Consider the following 21,935-nt stretch of genomic DNA (forward strand, 5'->3'; position numbering starts at 1 on the left):
CACAAAATGTCATTCCTGCTACGAAACACAACCACTAAACAGCAGTCAAGTGTGTGTGTGTGTGTGTGTGTGTGTGTGTGTGTGTTCATACCCATGTAAGTCACCTGAGTCTCAAACAAACGACACTTTCAGACGAAGGAAACAGTCTTTTATTACTAGGTAAACATTTGTCAGAGTGCTGCAACACAAAACACATGGGCTGACATTCATGAACTTTAAAAGCTATGTGTACTGTGCAGGTGTGAGAAAGTGGGGGAAACGGGAAGCACATTAGACTGTGATGCATTACTAGCTCAACCCATCAGACTGTGACACTAGTCATCACTACACACTACACATAACCCTTGTTCAGCTCAGACTCTGGGAACAGACTGATGAAGGGCACATGTTGAGCCTAACTAGACTTTTAATTCAACGTAAAAAACGACAAAAAAAATAAATGCTTCTCACATATAACAAACAGACAAACAAATATATATAACATTTATATTCTCACAAATTATTATTAATTTTAATTCATATTGTTTATTATATTTTAAAAAAATAACATAAAATATAGCATTTTACATTAGTGTGCTAGTGTTCTTTCAAACAGTATACATTCTTTATTAAAGTAAAATTATGTAGGAATTAGTTTGTGTTTAAATATTATTATTAAATGTTAATATTTAATAGTTAATAGTTTTAACTGATATTAATATTTTACGAATATATAAATGTTAGCATTATTAAGTAATATTAATATCTAAAAAAGGTTATATTCAATAATAATAATAATAATTTAACAACAGGTTTGCATTTAAATAGTCCTCTAATGCAGGTCAGTAATTAATATATATATAAATAATTGTAATAAATAAATATTAATATATTAGGAATTAAAGTAACAAATAAAAAACAAACAGTCAATATTTAGGTTGCAATTAAATGTTGTTTATTAATATCATACTAATATTCAAATATTAGTTTTGATTAATATAAATAAATAAAAATAACAATAATATTAAATATATAATATTCCTGATATTTTAACATTCAATAATATTAATATTTCAATCATTTAACAACTTATTTGCACGTTGCAGTTCTCTAACGTTGGTTGATTTTTCACATGACACGCAGGTAAAGAATTAAAAACAGTAGTAATTATTATGGGATTGCTTCCCAGTGAAACTCCACGCACATCAACAGAGAAAATGCCTCGTTTTAGCAAATGCATAAATGTCATAAATATAAACGCAAATGCCCTCTGATACTAGTACAAAATACTGTACATCAAGTAATCAAACTCACAACCCTAAATGAGAAAATGCTTTGAGAAGACTGTCACAAATATTTCCAACAAATAAAAAAACGATGGGAATTAAAATCAACCCAACAGAAGCTTTACTTCTGCAGTATTTTGTGAGTTTGCAGTGGATGCTGAGCAAGACGTGAGTCAGAAGGTGGAGTTCAGATGAGTCAGTGCTGCAGTGTTTGATTGGACGCATGACCTTTGACCCCAGGATGCATTTCCCTGCTGTCCGTGACACAACTAGTCTGTCTGATTAGAAAGCGCTTCCCATGAAAACAGTGCTCAGCCTGGGACAGAAAACCACTCGACTTCCTCCTGCTTCACGTCTATCTGAGAGTGTCTAGGCAAGCAGACAGTGACTAGGCAAAACAAACAAGCAACTGACGAGCTTGAACGAGAAACTAGACATGGATTTATATCAAATCAGTACCTCTCCATCCAACATCTGAGGTTAAAGCATTCACCAATTAATGAAAATATATTTGAATTAAACAAACATTTATGCAGGAATTATAGTGTTAAAACATTTACATTTGTTAAAAATAATTATAAAAATAATTATAATATTTATTGAATATATTAGTATTCAAAAATATTAATATTTTAATCCTTTAAAAAACACATTTACATGTACACAGCTCTGTAATTTTTTTTTTCTATGACACACAGGTAAACAATTGTTTAAAAATATATATATATATATTGTTTGTATTATGAATTTGAACTAGCAGTCAAGGACAAACACTATAAAAAAATATCAGATAATAAACTTAAACGTTAAAAGAAACTATAAACAAACTAACTTAAATTAGTTTAGTCTAAATAATATCAAATTACTCAAACTGAAATATAAATATAAATAAAAAACCTAAAAATATTTATAATAAATATAAAAATAAAGGCAAATTTGCTCAAAATGAACTAAAATTTTAATTAAAAAGACAACTTAAAATAGTATTAAATACTATATTAACATTAAATTAAATCATATTAAATTAATTTTGCATTAATATTAGATATAATTTAATATCTAATGTTGGTAAATGGTCTCATGACACACAGTTAAACAATTAAAACAATAATCATTAATAATTTTAGTAAGTTTTATTTTGATAGATTTATTTATTTGCTTGGTTTCCTTTAACAGTTTAAAATAATACAATAAAAAAATAATACAATAATATTAAAAAAATTTATAAAAGCAATGTTCATTTATAAATTGTTTTAAAATGAAGTATGGTTTATAAGTTTTAATATTACTAAAAATTACATATTTTTACTTTTAAATATAATTTCATTTTAATACAATTTAAAATCAACACTGCTTTTAACATTTATTATTTTTTTTTATTAAAAACATGTTTTACAGTTCACTAATGTTGGCCAATGGCCATGAAACAGTTTAAAGTTTTTTATTAATATATCAGAAATGTAAAATAATAATATTAAATAGTATTAAAATGAAGTAATATTAATATATAAGTTCATATTTCATTAATAATATTTACTAATGTTATTGGGCACAACAGTTTAAAGTTTTTTTTATTAATATTATACACAAAATAATATTAAATTGTATAAAAAATTCAGTAATAATCATATTAATTAAGTAATATTAATAGTTAATACATTAAAACAACAAAATTGCATGTTTATGGTAAAATAATTTTAATGTTACATTTTTATGATTTAATTCATTATTAGACTAAAGGAACCCCATCATAAAATAATTAGATGTTGCCAAATACCAACAAACTTGTGCACAAATAGACCAAAAGCAAATAGGAATCAATTTGATGTCATAGTAAAATCTAATTGAGATGATGGTGCTTTTAAATTCTTTTTGACACTATATCTTTGAATGAGCACCAATTATGAACTCGCCAGCCCTAGTTTGGAAAACCCTGCTTCAATGCGAAATAAATCCCGAAATCCTCTCATCTCATGTGTTGTCGTTTACACATGCTATCCGCACTGGGACGATGATTTACGTCACTCTCACTGTCGGTTTGTCCAACATCGTCTCTTCCTAAACCACAGATATCTGAAGCACATTGTGCTGCAACAATAACGTAATGGCAAACAGATCTGCAGCCGATCACAACAGAAGTGTACAGCGTTTCCACATCGAAGCGTTTGAGGATTTATGCTGCCTGAACCTCTCCGTCCAAGAGGTTTTAATCTGGCAGCAATAAAACTAATATTAACATGAAATATGAGGGATTACGATGGTATTTATCAAACTCTTTCCAACGGAATAGAAACAATAAAGGCCTTGAATCAGAGGGGCAGTGTTTGAAACATACGATCCACGACTCAAATAACAGTGTGCTTATGAAACGCAAACACTGACGAGTTCAGCCGGCCAAAAGCATCTCCTGAGATTGGGCTTTGAGAAGAACGCCACTTTACTGCTGACATTGTTAAATCATGATGTAAACGGCATAAAAATAACGGCTGCTTTCAGAATGAAATATGTTCCTATTATTAACTGAATCCTATGCAGCATGTACTGTATAAAGACTTATAATCAAAAGTAAAACAAAAGCATTTCATATTGTCATCAACAGTGTTGTTAATATTACCTAAAAAGCTTTAATTAAAAAAAAAGTTAAAATTAATCTCATATTTCCAAATCAATCAATCAATCATCAATCAAATATTTAATAGTGTAAGTAAAGTAATTTTAAGTTCTAAAATTACTTAAACCTAAATAAAAATTAAGTTGGATATGTATATAAAAAATATATAATAAATAGGACAAAACATAAAAATGAAAACGTTAGAATTAGAAAAAGTTAAACTTCCATAAAAATAAAAGTTGACTCAAAATGTTAATAAATACCCTAAAAAAAATAAAAAATATTATAATTACACTGGTTGTGTCACATGACCTCGTTACATTGAATATGACTGGAATCCAGTCATTTAATAGTGCTAATTAAATAGTTGTTGTACATTGGCATATTAAATTGTTTTTAAATGTAAAATTATAATATAAAAGTTAAGGTCTGGAGTTTACATATTCCAATCAATTAATCAAAATAGAGATGTTAAACACTTTCCAGATCACTCATAAAGTTGGGCACATTCCACATTCTCTGAATTATACTGCACTGTAAACAAATCTGTTATGTCATTCAAAATCCACGTACTGTGTCCAGCATGCTCAGTATACATACTACATCCTGCAGAGAGTAAGAGTAGTGTGTTAGTGGTGTGTAGTGATCAGGCTCTCACATTTGGGTCTCTGGATGCAGGTGTGCTGGTTGTCGGACAGGAGAAATCCGTCGCGGCACCGACATTCGTAACTCCCCATCATGTTAACACAGACCTGCTGACATCCGCCGTTTCCTTCTGCGCACTCGTCAACATCTGATGGAGACACAAATAAACAGATGAGTAAAAAATATTGCCATATTGCCATTGTTTTTCCCTCGTTAAAATAGCAAAAGGACACGCCCTGAGTGCACCTACACCGTGCGCTTTACACTTTGCAAGTAGATTGTTAAAATAGGGCCCAATGACTTGCATTTTGATTATATATTTTAATTTAGACTTTATATCTTACATCTCGCAATTCCGCAATTTATATCTTACATCTCGCAATTCAAATCACTTCTCACATTTCTGACTTTACATCTAACAATTCTGATTTTACATCTAGCAATTCTGATATTATGTTTACAATTCTGACTTTACATCTAGCAATTCTGATATTATGTTTACAATTCTGACTTTACATCTAGCAATTCTGATATTATGTTTACAATTCTGACTTTACATCTAGCAATTCTGATATTATGTTTACAATTCTGACTTTACGTCTAACAATTCTGACTTTAGGTCTCTCAATTCTGACTTTACATCTAACAATTCTGACTTTACATATAACAATTCTGACTTTACATATAACAATTCTGACTTTACATCGAACACTTCTGACTTTAGGTCTCTCAATTCTGACTTTACTTCTAACAATTCTGACTTTACTTCTAACAATTCTGACTTTACATCTAACATTTCTGACTTTACATATAAACAATTCTGACTTTAGGTCTCTCAATTCTGTCTTTACTTCTTAACAATTCTGACTCTAGGTCTCTCAATTCTGTCTTTACATCTAACAATTCTGACTTTACATCTAACACTTTTGACTTTACATCTAACACTTTTGACTTACATCTAACACTTATGACTTTACTTCTAACAATTCTGACTCTAGGTCTCTCAATTCTGTCTTTACTTCTAAGAATTCTGACTTTACATCTAACACTTCTGACTTTACATATTACAATTCTGACTTTATATTTACAATTTTGACTTTACATCTAACAATACTGACTTTACATCTAATACTTCTGACTTTACATCTATCACTTCTGACTTTACATCTAACAATTCTGACTCTAGGTCTCTCAATTCTGTCTTTACTTCTAAGAATTCTGACTTTACATCTAACACTTCTGACTTTACATATTACAATTCTGACTTTATATTTACAATTTTGACTTTACATCTAACAATTCTGACTTTACATCTAATACTTCTGACTTTACATCTATCACTTCTGACTTTACATATAACAATACTGACTTTAGGTCTCTCAATTCTGTCTTTACTTCTAACAATTCTGACTTTACATCTAACACTTATGACTTTACATTTAAAAATTGACTTTCCATCTAACAATTCTGACTTTACATCTAACACTTCTGACTTTACATCAAAAATTTCTGACTTTACATATAACAGTTCTGACTTTACATCTAACACTTCTAACTTTACATCTAACACTTATGACTTTACATCTACAATTTCTGACTTTACTTATAACAGTTCTGACTTTACATCTAACAATTCTGACTTTACATCTAACACTTCTGACTTTACATCTCTCATTCCTGACCACATCTAACAATACTGACTTTAGGTCTCTCAATTTTGTCTTTACATCTCACAATTCTGACTTTACATCTAACAATTCTGACTTTACATATGACAACTCTGACTTTACATATAACAATTCTGACTTAAGGTCTCTCAATTCTGACTTTACATCTAACAATTCTGACTTTACGTTTACAGTTCTGACTTTACATCTCTCATTTCTGACTTTATATCAAACAATTTTGACTTTACATTTAACAATTGTGACTTTACATCTAACAATTCTGAACTTAAGTCTCTCATTTCTGACTTTACATCTAACAATTCTGACTTTACTTCTAACAATTCTGACTTTATGTCTAACAATTCTGACTTTACTTTATAATTTAGTCTTATGTCAAACAATTCTGACTTTCTTATAATTTAGTCTTTATATCTAACAATTATGACTTTATATAAAAATTTTGTCTTTACATCTCACAATTCTGACTATGTTTTGCGATTCTGACTTTACATCTCGCAATTCAAGGTAAATGTTGTAATGTTGTTTATATATATTTGTAAAAAATTTAATAAATATACTGTAATTGCACACCTTTCTGATGCGCTCCATAATGTACACACATTGTTAAGTCTTTTAAGTTTAACCGTAACTTGATTGATGATAAAACATTTTTTTTTTACAAAATAGAAAAAGTGCATTGAGTACCACGGTGGTGTAACAGGTTTTTTTTTATTTGTTGTATCAATATTTTTTCAACACAAGAAACTTCAAAAGAACAGTATTTATATGGAATAGAAATTAATTTGTAACATTGCCACTTTTGTTCAATGTAATGTATCCTTGGTGTATAAAAATATGAATTTCTTACGCAAAACATAACTTTACATTATAACTAATATTTAAATTATAACAATTAAAAGCATTTATTGAAACAAAACTGTAAATATTGCTTGTTCAGAAATCATCACAACTACAAATTTGATTGTGTTGTTAATCTTTTCCCATGCAAAAGGAGCAGCCAATCATTTGCATATAGAAGGTAGAGTGAAAAATTGTCACTTTTGTGCTCAAATCTTAATAAAAACCTAATTTTAGGGCATAATCTCATGAATCTGAACATCCCGCTCCCGCTGTTTGTTTTCTTCCTCAGTCTAAACAGTCCACAGCTACATTTCTCATGTTTTTGCTCATATCACAGCTCTGATGTCCATTCGTGATGTTGATATGTGACTCGCCTCAGAAACAGACGCTGTTAGATCATTAATCAGCACATACTGTAGATTTCATGCAGTTTCTCATTCTGCCAGTCTGTGTGAGTTTTGTCTTTGTACGCTCTGGCTTACAATTACTGTGGACCTGCTTGTGAGAACTTGCATCAGCTCAGTTGGTGTTGATGTTGTTGGCAACTCTGCTTTGCAATGAAACAGCTTAATAAACATACTAAGGATTGTCTTAAAATGCAGAGAGCATTGCATGAGGGTTAGGGGACAGAACATATCATTAGTTCAGTATTTAAAAAAAAGTAAAATAGTCAATGCAAAGTCTGACTGTGATAGATAAACAAAGCCGCTTGTGTTGATAGACTCATCGTCTTTTGGGATTTATGGATCGTTACACAAACTGATCGTTCAACGGCTGATTAAAAGCCAATACATTTTAACCTGCAGTATGCTGTTAAGTGACATCAGGGCCTTTCCTGAACTCAGACTGATCCTAAATAAACATGACGTCTGAATTATTTGCTTATATTCAGAGATTAGTCTGTCTTTGATTGATGCAGATTTTAAGCCTATTTTAAAACTGTACTGTGGTTACTATGATATCACCAAAATATTATATTGAGTTACTACTGTAAAATCATAATACATTAATCCTGGATATTCTTTAAATAATGTCAGACTCTGCTGAATCCTCCTTTGATTTTGTTTTATTTTCCGATGACTTTGGTGGATAATACTAGGCTATAGGTGTCTTATTCTGGTAACAGTATCTGTATATAGTGTTTTGGGAAACTATAGTTACAATGTTATTTATTTATAATTTTTGTTGTTGTTGTAAATGACTGTTTACACAATTATAAACTGAATGTACAGTATTGCATTGAATTTGTTTTTTTGAAGATAATAGACAAATAATAAATAAATGTAATACAATACAATATAACATTATTTTAATATTATAAATACTGATATTAATTTGTTTCTCAAAAGTTTATTCTGCCGATCTATTCCAATAAATAAAAAAATAATGAATTCAATAATAATAATACTTAATATAAACAAAAAACAAACAAACATATTATAGTTTATGTCTGTCTGTCTCTGTTTAACGCATGAGAGACTTTAGTATCAATGACAGCAGGTGTTGAGTCGAGTTTAACCCACTTACCACTAAAACTCTGTCCTATGAGGGCACAAGCCGTCAAACTGACAAACGTGTGAATGTTTGTTCTCATTCGAGACATTTCTGTGTGTTGTCTACTTCTCTGAGGATGAGACTGCAACCTGATCTCTCTCTCAGATACGTCTCATTAGAGTCAGCCTGCTGTATACACAAGCTCACGCTTAATAAACCCTCATGCGAAACTCATTTTCTGTCTATTTGTCCAATGCACTGAGGCCTTGGGATAAAGTTTCCAATCTAGGACATTTTCAGCCGAGCCGAGGGGGGAATATAACCATTTCCCAGCACCCATGTTCACTCTCTCTCTCTCTCCTGCTCTCTCTCTCTCTCACACACACACACACACACACACACACAAGACAGACTCACATTCCCACCATTTAACAACTGTGACATGAAGTTATCAGCATCAAATTCTGTCCTTGCAGAAAGTGAAAATACCGTACAAAATGACAAAGTTAATCTAAGCATGCAGGATTCTGAACTAATCAAATGTTATTCTGGGCGTGGCTACCAAACATGTAAAAAATTACAAAGGCCTGAAATGTATTCCATTGCAAGCATGCAAAGAAAGTGCATTGTCATAACAGGAAATTTTATCAGTAAATCGTCAGCACTGAATTTTAGGGAGGAGCAAGATGTATATCAATATGTATGTATTTGTGCGTGTGTGTGTATCTGGTGAATAAATACATTAAATTATGCAATAAATTCAAATGACTACTACTACTACTACTAATAAATTTATATAAAATTAATAACAAATCATAATAAATACCAAATGAACAAATTATTAATAGATTAATTAAAAAGGATATCATGTAATTAATTTGTTTGAGCATTTCAACCATCAGAGCTAATTATTTCCTTTTAAATGATTTGTTATTAATAAAATAACAAATAAATAAATGTATCAAATAAATACATTCACTGAAATAAGAAGCAATAAAATCAACATCATAATCATCATCATCTTTATAAATAGTAAATAAATAAACATGAATTAAACAACAATTAAGTAATTAATTAGTAATAAATTGAATTAAAAATTTCAAATGGTCTAAATATTTTAATAAATAAAGTAAAATAAAATAAAATGCTGGGTATTTAATATGTGCAGTGTAGGATTCTGAGCCAATCAGATGTCATGTGGGTGTGGCTACAGAATGTAGCAGAGTTACAAAGGCCTGAAATGTATTCCATGTATTCCAAGTACAAAAGGAAAAATGCATGTCATAATGTGCGGTTTTATTGTTGTAGCACTAAAATAATGCTGGTGGGGTCCCATCAGATTAATGTGTCAGGAAATCTGTTCAGTTATTATTTTTTAAGGCAACAAATATGCTCTACAAAATCAGTAGCTGACATGAAAGAACACAGATGACAATTTTACAACAATTTACCAATGTGGAAAACAAAATATGCACTTGCATTGTATTATAAATTGTGTATTGACAGATTTCTGAACTCTATCTATGCTACGTAATGTTTCAGTCGGCTCTAAGCGTTTGGAAAGCATTTATGGTAACAGCCGTCTGTTTGCACAGAGCTTGCTTTAGTATCTGTGATTGTGCGAGAGCCTCACGCTTCAAACCCCAAACACCTTGCTCCCGCAGCATAAACAAACCCATGGTTTCCTGCCGCCGCTGAGTTTGGTGAAGCTGTGCCGGTCAGCGGACGGCGTCAGTGACATGTGTTCTGTGCAGATCGCGGCTCGCGTCCAAAGCAAATATTTGGAAAAGGAACAGGATTCTGGTGAAACCCGGAGCAGAGCTCATACTATTTGCACTTAAAACATTTCTTAAAAAAACCTCCAGAGAGGATTCCTGTGCTGAAGAATTACCTCTCCCTCTCTCTCTCTCTCTGTCTGTCTCTCTCTTTCTCTCTCTCTCTTCTCTCTCTCTCTCTCTTTCCTCCTCTCATTCCTCATCCTTTATTCCTTCCCTTTTCTCTCTCTTTCCTTTCTCTGTGACTCACTGTTCAAGATGAGATTATGAGGTTACTTCTCAATCTTCCAGCATTACTTTTTTTAATGGATTTCTATTTAAGATACTTTGGAGAATGTTATTTTAGCACATCTATCTATCCATCCATCTATCCATCTATCTATCCATCCATCTATCCATCCATCTATCCATCCATCCATCCATCCATCCATCCATCTATCTATCTATCTATCTATCTATCTATCTATCTATCTATCTATCTATCTATCTATAATATGCTTTGTGTTTGTGTATATATTTACATACATACACACAAAGTTGCATATTATTAAAATATAGAAATATGCAAATATATATAAATGCAATTTATATATTATAATTAAAAATAGTATTATTTTTATTATAATTTACATTGTTCAAGTTTTAAAGTGCACTTTTGCACTTGTATGCCTCTTTTTTAGTCTATAATGTGTAAATTGTTCCGTACATTAATTGCAATTAAATACACAAATACTATCCCGTTTTCATTCGATGAACAATTATGAATTTGTGTCCCATTGTTCTCTCCAAAATAAATGTAAATTAACAATAGAATATTTAATAAATAATAATACTGACTAAATTAATAAAGAATATTAACAAAATAAATAAACAATTGATAGCTAAAACATAAAAAGATATTAAAATACATGAACAGAAGAGCAACTGCAATTCAATATGCCAATATCTAATTTTAAATGCATAAAAAAGTGTGTTCAAATCAATGTTAAACCTGTGCACAAACTCAAAATCAGCACTGTCTTCATCCATCAGCTTTCTCCACAACATCACACCGTTACCAATCTAAAAAACAAGACAAATCCTCAAATCAAGTACATACTGTACTGTACCATACAAGTGTTTTATTGAATACTAATCAGAAATGTGAGCAAGTTCAAATGTCATTAACAATCTGAGCTCTACAGGGAAGCGAAGATAAGATCCAAAGCAAAATCCACACAAAAGTGTCTTTTCTGCATAGATCACAAGATTTTCGACTTTCCTTCCCACTCACAACACCATGGAAACAAAGCAACCTGTTATTTTTAGCCTTCAAACAAAAAAACACACTAACCTTGGAGCAAAAGTGACTTAGTATCCTAAAGAGAGCTCGGGAGGAGGAGAGAGACTGAAGATACTGCAGAAGGGGGTTGTTTATTTAACCACAGTTCACCTGCGTAATGCGTTCATTTGTGAAGAACAGAACGCAGAGTTAGAAAAGAGTTAGTGAAGGGTGTAAGAGAGATAACAGAGAGTCTGGGATGGGGTGAGCAGATATACAGCGGTACACACAAATCATCCACGGCTAAACATGAGGCTTGAGCTAAATGGGTCGGAAACAAAGATGAAGCAAGAGCAATTCAGAGCAATCCCAGGATTTAATATATACATATATATATATATATATATATTGTAATATAATGACTGGAAAAGCATGCTATTATATAAACAACATATAAGGTACTCTCAGGGAAAAAAATACAGCTATATGTGGTCTAATGTAAAATACAAAAATATTGCATTGCTAATTTCACTGTATAACATTATTTTTAAGATTCCTATTCGTAATAGAATATTCCATTCATAGAAATGTTTATTTTTAGTATATATAATTTTAATACTAATTAGTAAAAAAAAAACATGCTATCATATAAAGAACAAGAATTGTCAGAAAAAAGTCATATATTTGGTCTTATATGAAATAAAAACAAATAAAATAAATTATTCCAAATCGAACTTTATAATAATTTATTCAATAGTTCTAATAATATTATTAGACTTTTACATTACATCTTTTTTTTTGCACACACACACTTAATATTTGTCCAAATATGAAGAGTTCATCTGCAAAAAATCGATAAATGCCAATTAAAATATAAATAAAAAGACAGCCTTGCGTTCATATATTATTAAACATACTTTCAGTTTACTTTACTTAAGTAAATTACCTGTATTTGTTTAAATTATTATAACTTAATCAAAACAACCCAACTGCAGTTAGATTGATATTACTTGGAATGCCCCCCCCAAAAAAAAAGTGATTTCTGAAAAATAAAATAAAAGAGTTTTCGGTTTTTGCAAATCAACTCTTCATAAGTAATTAAATGTAACATTCATTGAATAGTAATTTTAATGAGCCTTAATGACCTGTATGATCCCAAAGTTGCTTTAGCGTATTAATATTGTCCCAAAAAAAATTTGTTTTTTTTTTTTTTTTTTTTTTTTACTGTATTGTACAATTTTAAAAGTTCACATTTTGTGACAACATAAATAATTGCATCATTCATTTTACATTTTGATAATAAAAAAAGAGCAAAATGTGAGTTTCTCAAATTCAGTTGTCATTCGGATAACAATCATATTGCTTCGAGCTCTGCCAGAGAAAACTTCAATATTCGAAAATTTGTATAAAAAAAGGGCAGAAAGGACCTTTAAACATCTACGAAGCTCTGAAATATCAGTGTTCTGCACGAGTAAAACCCACATAACCCACACAAGCAATTTCACATCTTCATTGGGCTGATTGTTGGACGCGCCGGACATCTGTTTTGAGTTAAAGCGGCGAGGTCAGTATAAGACTGTAACCCGATGTAAATCTCCCACACAAACGCACCGTACACACACATTCCCCTCAGACTGCTTCAACTGACCTGGAACGGCTGGGAATATGAGCCACCGAATGTCAAAAACGTGAGCTCACACGATCTGAAAATACTATTAATCCCCCAGAACCGTGTGCTCAGCAGTCACAGCCCGAATCTGACGGATTTATCACCCCCTCTTCTATCGGTTAACCGCACAAACCGCTTGGTTTTGATACGGAGGATAGAGTCACACGTTCTGGGCCTCAGTCGTGGTCGGTGTGGCGTTTGATTAGACATGTCTGAGTGTCAATCTTTGCTTGTCTTGAGTGGGATGAAGTCCTGAGAGGACGCTTTATCTGTTCGTCCCAAACGTAAAGCAGCGATGGCTTACCCAGGCAGTTGTGTCCGTCGTGGGCCAAGCGGAAGCCGTCGTAGCACGTGCATCTGTAGTTTCCGGGGATGTTCATGCACTCGTGAACGCATCCTCCATTATATTCACTGGCACACTCATCGATATCTGCAAGAACAATCACAATCCAAATTAAAGCGCTGATATCATAGATAGCTCTTTGAAGCCAAAAGATTTGGGGGCTTCATGTTTTTATTTAGGAAGGATGCAATAAATTGATCAAAAGTGACAGTAAAGGCGTTTAGAATGTTACAAAACATTCATATTTCAAATAAATGCTGTTCTTTTGATCTTTGTATTCATCAAAGAATCCTGAAAAGTAAAATGCATCACAGTTTCCAATATATATATATATATATATATATATATATAAAGCAGTACAACTGTTTTCAACATAATAAATGTTATAATGTTATGTTATATAAAGAAATGTTCCTTATATTATACTGATTTCTGAAAGATCATGTGACACTGAAGACTAGAGAAATGATGCTGAAAATACAGCTTTGATCAGAGAAATAAATTACATTTTACAATATATTCACAGAGAAAACAGTTATTTTAAATTGTAATAATATGTCACAATTTAACTGATTTCACTGAATTTTTTTAACTAAATAATAAATAAAATATAGCAAGTTTTGAACATTGAGAAAATCTTACCAACTAAAAACTTTTGCATGCTGGCGTGTATACATTTAAATATGTGTATACACAAATATAATCAGATTATTATATGTTATATTATTTGCAGTCTGCTTAGTTTTTCCTGCAGTGGGAAAAATGTGTACACAGACAGATGGACAGAAAGATAGATATGCACTTTTGCATATCAACACCTAATCAGTATTCAACAACTTTTGCAAGGATTTTAGCCAATAAAAAGAGAGGTCATTTACATCATCTTAAAGGTATAGTACCAAAACAGACTGTTTATTTCTGAGGTCCTTGAATTGTGTATTTTAATTTTTAAATTTTTTTATGAAAACCTAGACTAACATTTTGATTTGATTTCAAAAAGAGCAGAATATCACCCATTTGAAATACATCTGCTCAAACATCTTTTATTTGTTCCTAATGAATTTATTTAGCTCAATACGAGCTTCTGTGTGCCGGTAACTGCTGTGATTATAGTGAATTATGCCTCATGTTTGGATGGCGAGAGCAGCTGAATAAACATCTCCGAGCCGGAGAGAGAAGTGGATGTCTGTGGAGGGGGACGCAGGCCATCCCCTCTCATTTGATGCCCAATTGAGCACTAATTACCCAGACTCCTCTGCTCTGCTTTGTAGTCGTCTGGGCTCAGTGAGTATGGAGAGAGCCGCTCGCTGTCTGGAGTACAGCGCTTTATTTGTCTTTATTCCTGAATGCTTTTTATCCCACCTCCAACACAGTACAAAGTCTTTGCACTTTTGCTTTTTATTTCGGCTCTGCACCAGCTTCACTCCGTCGAATTACAAGCTATTTTACCTCGGCTAATGCGTCTCCATATGAGTCCGAGCGATCTACGGCACAGGCAATTTCGAGAAGTGGAGGAAAAAAGCGTTTTGCACTGTTCATTATGGTGGTATTGTTTACGGGTCATTCGTTTCAAGCCGAGGAGATTGCAGATGTGGAAAAAAAAACGTTCATTCTGCATCCAAGAGACATAATAAATAGCCTATTAAGACTGGGATGATGGACTTTACTGTGTACATACTGATTAAACGATGCAAAAATGAACCTGCAAACATCTAGAACTGTCTTGCATGGATGGACTTTGCTGAAAAGACCAACAATTGATAAAGGCTGGTTTAGGATTTACATCATTTAACTTATAATCTGTCAGTGCAATGAAATTTATAATTTTGTAATAATATTTTAAAATAAAATGCAATATTTGCACTTTTAATGCAATGTCTTTGTGCAGGTTTTTATTATTGACAGACAAAATGCAATATTTATACATTATATATGTGTATAATATGTAATCCAAATAAGCTAAAAGCATGACGTTACAGTATTCTATCAAAATAAGAAATAATATTATAACATTTTATTTGTTTATATTTTTAATGTATAGTATTATTCTTTTATTTTTTTTACATTTTATTAAGGGACAAAATTTCATATTTGTACATCGTCCTGCAGTATGATAAGTTAATGTACATTTATTTAATTTAAGAAAACTGAAAAGAAACAAAAAGCAAGTGGTTGTGACTTTAAAATATACTTTTTTATATATATTTTAATATTATAAAATAGTATATATACCTTGCATAATATTTTGATTTATACAAATAATTTTGATACAAACTTTAAACAAAATAGAAAATATTTGTTTACTGAATATGAATATGTGTGAAAAAGTCGTTTTTCACACCACAGAACAACTTTAACAAAATGCAAATAAACTAAAAGCAGGAAATGGTAAGCAAAAATATTCCATTAAAATATTAATATCATAAAAATATCATATATAGGATATCTTTTATACCATTTTCGATTGAGACAAAATGCAAATATTTATAAAATGAAAATTTTGTCACCACATGACAATTTAACCAAACTGCAAATGAGCTAAAAGCAATAAAAGCAATAAGAATGATGCATTTAATTACATGTTTGTTTACATACAAAACAACCAGTCAAACGTTGTTAACATATTTGACCGCATTTATGTTCCTCATGATCTTAAAAACCTTTTGATCTAAAGCTTTATGCATGAATGCATTAAATTCTTTTTGAAGATCTATAAATGGTGCCTAAATATAAATATAAGAAGAAGTAAAGACATTAAACCCTGGCTGGTTAAGCTAGTTAAGAAGTGTGACCAGCCAAACAGGCAAGCGCTGCTTTCTCAAGGCTCAGGCCTGTTATTTACCCCAAACCCACGTTATTTGTAGCAAAAAGCTATCAAGAGTTTTGCAATAGCTTTCACAGGATTAGGATCCGGTTCTGCTGCTTGTCTTTTTGCACGTGGTGAAGTATATTTGAACAGTGATGCTCATATCTCCCCAGCGCACATTTGTGTTTCCTCACCATATCAAGGGCTTTACGCCACTGATCCCGGTTCAGTCAGGAGTGACGTTTTAACGCAGCGCAAACATTCCAGAACTCACTCACTTTCCAATGTTTTGCCTGGGCTTACGATGTTTGTATCCAGAAAGGATCACATTGGCTAAGTGGGTCCAAGAGCAGCATACACCTCTCCAAATACAATTGAGCTGCAAAAACTTCCCCTGAAGGCAAACGGCCACGAGAAAACAAGACATGACCACATCTTTGTGCAGTAAGGTTAGAATAGCCTCTGTGTGCTGGAAACCAGAATTAACTGTCCTAAAGAAACATGAATGCTACATGAATGTAATGATGGATGTATGATGCATGTAAGAGATACATTTTGTCTACAGTGTAGACAGCCTCAGCGATTATAACAAGGGTTTTTTTTTTTTTATTGTGCTTAAACTCATGCAGGACAGATGATGGCAAATGAAATCATAGTTCGGCAGACTGCCTTCAGTATAAACTGTTTTAATCTAACAAGAAGGTTTGAGTTCTGAAACTTACAGGATATTTTTATAGTAGAATGACCTCTTATATGTCAAGATTTTGGTTTCTCAGTTCAAGACCCCTGTAAATATTTGACATTAAAGACAAAAACAATATATATACAGTACAGACCAAAAGTTTGGAAACATTACTATTTTTAATGTTTTTGAAAGAAATTTTTTCTGCTCATCAAGCCTGCATTTAGTTGATCAAAAATACAGAAAAAACAGTAATATTGTGAAATATTATTACAACTTAAAATAATTGTTTTTAAATTTATTATACTTTAAATTATAATTTATTTCTGTGATGCAAAGCTGAATTTTTAGGATCATTATCACATGATCCTTAAGAAATTATTCTAATATGATGATTCATTATCAAAGTTGGAAACAGTTCTGCTGCTTAATGTTTTTTCAGAAAATTTGATACTTTTTTAGGATACTAAAAAAAAAGTAAAAAAAAAAAAAAGAAGCTATGTTTTTAAAATATAAATATTTTGTAATAACAATATACACTACTGGTCAGTAATTTGGGCTCAGTAATTTTTTTTCTTTCTTTTTTTTATAAAAGCAATACTTTTATTCAGCAAGGATGTTTTAAATTGACAAAAAGTGATAGTAAAGAATATATATTATTATAAATATTTTTTTTTGAATAAATGCAGTTCTTTTTAAACTTTTATTGATCAAATATATTAGACAGCAGAACTGTTTCCAACACTCATAATAAATCAGAATATTAGAATGATTTCTAAATGATCATGTGATCGACTGATGTTACATGTGACACTGAAGGCTGGAGTAATAATGCTGAAAATGCAGCTTTGCATCACAGGAATAAATTATTTTTTAGAGTATATTCAAATAGAAAACTATTATTTGAAGTTGTAATAATATTTCACAATATTACAGTTTTTTCTGTATTTTTGATCAAATAAATGCAGGCTTGATGAGCAGAAGAAACTTCTTTCAAAAACATAAAAAATAGTAATGTTTCCAAACTTTTGGTCTATATATATATATATATATATATATATATATATATATATCCATACACACATATTAATGAGGTAATTATAAAAATTGCCCTTTTGAAGGTAAAAATGCCCCTTGAAATCAATTCCCGAAATTGAAATAGAAAAACTAATGTCTGCCCCTGCATTGACGTGATTGGGACTGTGCTGTAATTAACAGTCCAAGTTCAAGTTATCGGTAACGTGTAAGATATTTCATGCTCTATTTCACATCCAAAGGGTAAAGAATTGAGTCTGTCATCTTTTTAATCTTGCATTTGAACACCTATTTCCTTTCCCTCAGGTAAGTCTGAAAAGGAAGCCAAGGAACTGCAGAAATAAGACATGGAGAAGAAGACCTTGAAGTGTCTGCACACACACACACACACACACACACACACAGAGTATCGACCAGAGTGATCTTATTATAGACTACATGGCAAAAACAACCATGTCTTAATCAGTAATCCTGTCTTGTTTCCAAGAAAAAATATCTGACCATTCTTAAACAAGATAAATATATTTGAGGAAGCATAAGATATTAAGATTTGAATCACGTTTATTTTACTTTCCCCACTGGCAAATTGTTTTCTTATGGTTTAAACCCACAAGTTTGGCTAGATCTGTGCTTGGAAAAAAAGAGAAACAGTTTGCTAGTGGGGTAAGAAATATAAGTTTAATCCAAAATACTTGATTAGTTCTGTCAATCATTTTATAAAATTCGAATTAATTACACAATATGCCATTTAATTCAATGAATTAATTAGGATCATTCATTATTGTGGCAGACAAAACCTAGAGTTGAGTTTAACAATCTAATTGAAGTAGACTTGTTTTGCCTTCCTTTTGATACTTAACTGCACTAAATGAACTTCTTAAATTGATAAACATATTAAATATATATGCTGCTATGCAGTTCGATCTCAGATACATTTATCTTATTTTAAATCTATGCATTATTAAAGTGTGTAGCTTGGAAGTGTTTGTAATGTCTATTGTTAGTTTAAAATGCATGTTGCTGGTTTTTGCATATTAATGCTGCAGAAATACACTTGGTTTCCCTTTTAAATTAAGTTTGTTTTCCTTGCCCCTAGTTTTAATCATGGACTCACAATTTTGCTACATTTTTCAGAAAACAAGACTCAATATCTGAAGTTTTTTTTTTTTAAATTCTAAAGTAAATGTGCCTTGATTTAAGAATCAGCTGTAATAAATGTATTAATCAAGGGTAATTTTTGCCACTTTATCTTATATTTTAAACCTGTGGGGCATTTTTACTAATTTTTGCATAAAGCCCCAATAATTTACAACCCTGATTTTAGCATTAGACGTTAAATTTCAAAGATAAATACACAAAAACAGTATTTATTACAATAACATAAGAAGTAATTCAGTAGCAGGAATCAAGAGTTTGCATTCTGACCTCATTTTCCTGGATTTTTTTTAGTAAGTGTTTCTCACCTTCACAGTGCTTCCCATCGCCTTTGTATCCTGATTTGCAGATGCATTTGTAAGACTTGAGGGTGTTCTGACAGATGGCATCCATACTGCAGCTGTCCAGGGCCTCTGCGCACTCGTCCACATCTGCTGAGAGAAAGGAAATCAAGAGTCTTCAAGTCGCTATTTGGAGAAAACCCGACACATGTTTTCACCTCGGGCGAGTAAACAGAAACAGTCAAGCGAAAAGCTGCTGATCCAGCATGCCAGAGCAAACTCATTTCACAATTCCACCCAAAACCTGGTCAGAGGTAGAGAGATGACAAATGAGCAGAGCTGATCCCAGTACAGACATGATTGTGAGGCCTTCAGCATCTCATATTGCTGTGACCTCTGGGAGCGAAGCCAAACTCAACATTAGGATCCTTCAGCAGCGCTCTGGCATTTCCTGCGGTTGCGTATCGCTTTAGCCTGACAGCAAAACACATTCTGTCCTGATAAAGGTCAATGAGGTTGTCATTGTTACTCCAACGAAGGAGTACCATCCGCTAATACTCTTCTTCATCAGAATGTATAAGACTCTAAACCATGACGGTCTTCAAAGTTATGTTCATGAAAAACTCAACATGATGCTGAGCTGATGTGGGTGGTTGCTAAAGCGTTGCTAAAGCGTTGCTGAAATGTTTTAAATGGTTGCACAGGGTTTTGCTATGCAATTGTTAAGGAGTTTTTGGTGGTTGGCCAGGTGTTGCTGTGCAGCTGTTAAGGTGGTTGCTAGCAAGCTTTGGATGGTTATTAAGTGGTTTCTTACAGGCCCAAGTCATACCAGCCATAAATCAAATTATGCAGTAAATTCTAAGAGCTCTTTGGAAAGAACTGTATGTGTTGAGGGTGTGTTGTGCAAAATCAAAATAACTACAAAACTGTTATTCCACACGGTTTGAAGAGTCAAATCTGTCTTCACAGTACACTTCTGTCTCAATGCTGTGAGGAAACAGATGCCCATCAAAGCAGGAGACTACAGCTTATTACAGGGTTCGAGCTCCCAGTTTCCACAGAGTCTCCTCAATGCTGCTGCTGGTAAAAAAACGACAACCGTTTAATTTTAGCACTTGTCGGCCAACACTCAAACCAACATCTAATGAAGCTGAAACCTTAGTTTTCACTCTCGAATCCACAGACGTTCTTCACTTCTTTACAAATGCAGGAATCTCTGCGTGCAATGTTGGACGTTCTTTATGGTGGCATTAGCCATTAAATTACTTACATGCTGTTTACAGTACAAAGCTTTTAGGAGTTTAGCACGGCACCCAAAGTGCTTGTTCATTACTGAAGTGCCCCCGCTGCGGAGAAAAGAAGATGAATTGGTCTTTTTTCTGAAGAGCCCTTATACTATAAAACACACCATTCGTCAGATCTCACGCTGAGGCCAGTGAAAGGAAGGAAAATGATGCATTCAACAACATTTAAAATCAGAAACCTATTTGTCTGAATGCCCAGTCACGGAGACCCAGAAATTTTATTTCGGCCATCATTTACTCAACCTCGAGCTCATTCCAAATGGCTTTCTAATTTCTACATAACACAAAATGACAAACTAGGATGCATCTTCATGCAGTTATTTTCACTGGTGTCAATCGTAAATGCTAATTTATTCAAACACCTCGCTACCGAACTACCTACAGTAGCTTAATTTGTGGAGGAAGAAGAGAAAGCATCCATTTGATAAATGAGCCAGTTAAAACCTGCACCCCGACGCGGGCGTCCTCAACACCTCTCAACCTCGCACGTGTCATTGTTTACGAATAGATTAAATGAAATAGGACAAATTGAATCTTGACAAACTATATATCATTATAGAGATCTAAGCCTCAAGGCATCGGCGACAGATCACTGTTTTTCAATGGAAAGCTTATAAAGAATGTATTTGCTACATTTGTGTAAGCAGTACACATCAAAAGATGAAGAATAAAAACGCAGTACATACCAGATCCGTAGTAATAATGAGTCATAAACACATCCACAGCTGTAAATCCCGGTTTAATTAGAAAGGTAAGTGTCCACTTAACGACATCTCATGAAGCACGTTTAGTCCAACGAAGCAATAAAGTTGTAACATGGATCATAATTCCTTTGTTTAGGTTTCAGTTCTTCAGGGACACTCAGAAACTGCGTCTTAGTAGTAAAAAAACGGCATGGATTTGTAGCATACAGTGTCACAAACAGATTGAGACGATTAACCAAAAAAAAAAAAAAAATGAAAGAAAAGCGGAAGATTTTATTTTAATTCTGACGCTCTCTCGTGACGGCTCGTGTTTTATTTTTCAACATTTTTCATATATGTGTGAGTGTGTTTTATATTGAATGTCCCTTCATAATGGG

General features: G+C 32.3%; 1 protein-coding gene across 7 annotated transcripts in view; it reads right to left on the reverse strand.

Annotated features, from left to right (window-relative positions):
* LOC113041306 (signal peptide, CUB and EGF-like domain-containing protein 3) overlaps positions 1-21,935 on the reverse strand; it is a 92,787-nt gene that overhangs the window by 48,587 nt on the left and 22,265 nt on the right. For 5 of the 7 annotated variants that reach the window (XR_003275377.1, XM_026199771.1, XM_026199769.1 and 2 more), the window contains exons 2-4: positions 19,578-19,703; positions 13,553-13,678; positions 4,535-4,669 (exon numbers count right to left, since the gene is read on the reverse strand). Coding sequence is in view for 6 of the 7 variants with exons in the window: in XM_026199771.1 (XP_026055556.1) it covers positions 4,535-4,669; positions 13,553-13,678; positions 19,578-19,703 (387 nt within the window). In the remaining variant the exon portion in view is untranslated. The remainder of the gene's footprint in view (positions 1-4,534; positions 4,670-13,552; positions 13,679-19,577; positions 19,704-21,935) is intronic. The other 2 variants (XM_026199767.1, XM_026199770.1) reach the window with 1 other exon arrangement.

The sequence above is a fragment of the Carassius auratus genome, chromosome 23, assembly GCF_003368295.1.
Source record: "Carassius auratus strain Wakin chromosome 23, ASM336829v1, whole genome shotgun sequence".
Lineage (NCBI taxonomy): Eukaryota > Metazoa > Chordata > Actinopteri > Cypriniformes > Cyprinidae > Carassius > Carassius auratus.